The 3,840-nt window shown below is 58.4% G+C and overlaps 2 protein-coding genes across 2 annotated transcripts; one reads left to right on the top strand and one right to left on the bottom strand.

The window, feature by feature from the left end:
- Positions 1–42: 42 nt before the first annotated feature.
- SPRG_14237 (hypothetical protein) lies at positions 43–1,854 on the top strand (the record flags this gene model as incomplete). The annotated part of the gene is made up of 2 exons (XM_012354179.1): positions 43–1,397; positions 1,440–1,854. Exons 1-2 carry the CDS (start codon positions 85–87, stop codon positions 1,852–1,854), a joined length of 1,728 nt encoding a protein of 575 aa, XP_012209569.1. The 5' UTR covers positions 43–84.
- A 1,109-nt stretch (positions 1,855–2,963) lies between these two features.
- On the bottom strand, positions 2,964–3,371 carry SPRG_21391 (hypothetical protein; the record flags this gene model as incomplete). Its single annotated transcript, XM_012354200.1, has 1 exon — positions 2,964–3,371. One exon carries the CDS (start codon positions 3,369–3,371, stop codon positions 2,964–2,966), a length of 408 nt encoding a protein of 135 aa, XP_012209590.1.
- Positions 3,372–3,840: the final 469 nt, after the last annotated feature.

Raw genomic sequence — 3,840 nt, 5'->3', positions numbered from 1 at the left:
CGTGCCGTGACGTCCAACAGCAGCGGTATCGGCGGCTTGTCTCTGCTTCGGTCCAGTCACCGCTACGCATTTGCCAACATCTCCATGACATCAGTGCTCACACTCAATACGACGCTCAGTGTGCCGATGGCCGGCAGCTTCACTCTCATCCAAGACCTTGTTGGCCCGTTTGGCTCGATCGATATGTTTTTTATTGGAGTCCCACGCGCGCTCAATGGTGATATGCTCGACTTGGTCAACACAATTCGCGCTGCGTCTATGGCGTCGGACGCGTCTCAGCGTGCGTACGCCAACCTCATTGTGCCCGACTCGATGTATGTGACGCCTGGCATCTGGCTCTACTCCAAGTGGATCTCGTTCGGGGGCTCCCCGTTTTGCGCGGACATTGGCCTTTCCACTGGCATCGCCGTCACATCAGGTATGCTCAACCTGCTGTCGTCCAACAAGCCATGCTCGTTGTCACGTGGGCACGCGCGCAGTGGACCGACGATCGAGTTTTGGGTGGTGGCGACCATTATGGCGTCGTTAACGCCAAGCAGCAACGTGACTGGCATATGCGAGCTCAATACAGCGGCAACGAGTCACTGCGTGCCCGACTTGCTCGCGACCGTCGAGTTTGTTCGCACCTATATGCCGTCGATCTCGCATCGGGGGCCCTCGATAGCCGCGTCGACAGCGGCGGTGCAGCAGCTGCACATGCAGCTGATCCAGTTTATGCGCCTCAACGTGTCGTCGCCGCTCTTTCTGGCTTCCTACGAGGTCCTGAAAACGGCCGATGACTTTACGTTTGCCTCGTGGATTCTCTTGATGGAATGGGTCTTTGGCGTGCGCGAAGTCGTCCAACTGGTCGGTGATCACGGCAACCTCACGGTCCTCGGCGAACTGCTCTTACCGGCGCAGCAAAAGGTTCACGAGTACGAGATCCCAACGTCCGGCGCGATGTATGCCCGTGCGGCGGTCCAGTACATCACCGCCGTCGTCATCCTCGTTGCAGGCCTCACGGTCGCCTACATCGTCACGAGCCGCGGACGGATCGAAGGCCGCAACATGTTTTCCCTTGGTAGCGTCGGCGGTGTCGTCTGGATTGGCCGACCATTGCTCTTTCTTCGAAGCATCACGGCCATTGGGATTCTCTCGACGGGAACACTCTCGCTCGAGTTCAACGGCCGCTTCAGCTACCTCCAAGTGTCGGTGACGCCGTGGTACCAGACGCTGATTGAAGCCAACGAGCTCACGTGGCTTGCCGCCGTCGTCAACGATGTTTTCATTGCGTACACACGCGAGTACAACCGGTACTACAATGCAATCAACATCGCGCTCGTCTGGCTCGTCGCGGGATGCGTGAGCTTGCTCCATCCCGCGTACCATGTGGCGTCGATGCAGCGCGCCGTCGACTCGTGCGACATCGTTGAGGTTGACTTTCAGGTCGTGTGCCACAGCGCGCAGATTCAGATTGGACAGTTTTCCCGCCTTTTGCTCTTGATTGGTATCGTGTTTGCTGTCAAGCTCTTTTGCTACGTATCCGTGCGGCTCTATATTGGTGACCCGACACCGGCGCGCGCCAAGTCGATCGTGCTCTACGCCGGCGCCAAGTTTTTGTTTCGCCACAAGACGTGGATATACCACGACGTGTACTACCTCGACCGCGCGTCCGCGCTCCTGAATGGTATGGTCACGCTGCGCTGGCGCGAGACGTTGTATGTTCTCGATATCAAGACGTGGCGCGCCTTTGGCGTCGATATGGATCTCGTACCCGCCAGCGCGGGCAGACATGTGCTGGGCGCGATCCCGCTCCAAAACTCGACCGACCGTAACAGCTCGTTCGCGCCCATCGGTCCCTTGGCCAAGCCGTGAGACGACGTTAGCTCGGATCTTTTGGCCCGTGGCTCGAGGGACCTTACGCTCATCACGAAGCGAGGCGCTGCTGTATCGGGCCGTCCAGGAGCTCAGCGATCGTGCAGTCGCATCTGATACGACATGATGTACATGTTTGAACACTAGACGTATTCGTTGGTATCGATGTCATTACGACAGACTATCGCGGTTGTTGGTTGAAATGCTATTCTTCTCGAGATGTATAAACCAGCGAGGGTGACGCTATATATGGATGAGCCACTCAAGCACTACAGTGGCGTCCACATAGAGTAATGGGCGGGGACACGGCTCGCGGCGGCCACGGGCGTCGGGTGCAGCACAGGCACCCGCTGTCGTCGTCAGCATCTCGTGGACGTCGGCCGTCATTGCGTTTGGCAGGAGACGCAACGCGTCACGAAAGCTACCGCCCGTGCAGTCTCTCTGCACGTACATGTGGGTGGGTGTAGCGGCTCACGCGCCGTCCCAGACGACCTTGATGAACGTGGGATGTGTCCGCACCATGTACGTGGCGTTTCACTCAAAGCTGCGGTGATTTAGCGGCGGGTTGAGAAGCGAGCCATTCACGCAGTCGTCCTACGCACCAGTAGAGGTGGGGGTGGCGATCGAATCCGAGAGAGGAATACTTTGAATGTCATCGCACACAACGAGAGGCCTTCGCCAGCCCGCGAGCAGCGACTGGAGCGTTTGAAGCGACCTTGGCGGCGTGCGTGGTGTCGGGTTGAGGGTACAGTACATCGCACTGATGTCCTAGGTAGCAACGACAAAGTTCAGCTCCATAAGGTGTAGCATATTACCGGGCCGTCCGAGCACTTGACTTCGACACGTGTCGATACCTTGAACTTTAAAACCGACGCACTCCATGCAGGATACAGGGTGCTGCCACCAACCCACAGCCGTTGCATCGCTACCACGTAGCGTAGTTTCGCGCATCCACCGAGATGTGCTCGTCACGCCGTTGTGGTCACGGACCGTGCGTTTGAACCTGCCCTTCGGCTTGTCAGGCTAGCTATATGCGAGGTGGAAGATCGATGTCAACCTGGAGATGTGTTTCACATTCATTCTACACACGCGTGGAGGTGCTTAACACTCTATAACAAGACAGAGATATTGTCATCGGGGGGGGTTGGCGCGTGGGCCATTGCCAACCGACGCTCAACTGTACGCTGGAGTTCGTTGAATGTTGTTGCGGGCACGGTCTCGCCTTGCACGAGCCGTTCAATCGTTTCCACCACATCGGGGTACTCGAGAAGGATCCAGTGCAGTGCCTGTGGACTCTGCGGTGTCAAAAATTCGTGGGCGATCTCGATACTGCGACGTTTCCGTCGCACCTTGGCCGGTGCGAGCACAAGGCCATGAATCGACTCGTCGCGAATGGACTTAAAGCCTTCGACAGCTTGCCAAAAGCAGATCTCGGCCGACTTGCGCCCGAGGAGGCTCGGTGCCAGAGCGGAGGCAGCTCCACCCATCGATGGCCGGGGCAGATCGGGCATGCTCATGCTCGACGGGATCTTGATCGCGTCCCGCCGCAGCGGTGTGGCCGTGAGGTACGTTCCCGGGTACAGCTCTGCGTACGCCGCTTGGATCGCAGACGGCAGTGGCTTGGCCGTAAAGGCAGCCCACACTTTCGACTTGTCGTCTTTGGTCATGGTCTCCTGCAGCAACGTCTCGGCGGGTACGGACGGGAAGAGCGACGTCGGTGCCAACGTCGGTGACAGCAGCTGCGATCCGCAGAGAACAACGTTGGAGAGCGTCGGGGGTGCTGCCTCCACCACGGGGACGCTGTTGAACGGTCGGTGCTCCCGCAGCGTCTTGACAGTGTACTTTGGCGGATCTATGGACAGCGGTGCGCGCCCCGGGTCGTTCTCGGGGTTGTATAAAAGTTCGATGCGGGCCAAGTGCGTTCGGTGTTCGTCGGCATCGCCGTTGTCCTTGCCATCCTCGTTGTTGTTGTCGTCGTTGTTGTTG

This window comes from Saprolegnia parasitica, assembly GCF_000151545.1.
Source record: "Saprolegnia parasitica CBS 223.65 unplaced genomic scaffold supercont2.149, whole genome shotgun sequence".
NCBI lineage: Eukaryota > Oomycota > Saprolegniomycetes > Saprolegniales > Saprolegniaceae > Saprolegnia > Saprolegnia parasitica.
Note: the sequence above shows the minus strand (reverse complement) of the source record. Positions and strands in the feature narration are given on the sequence as shown.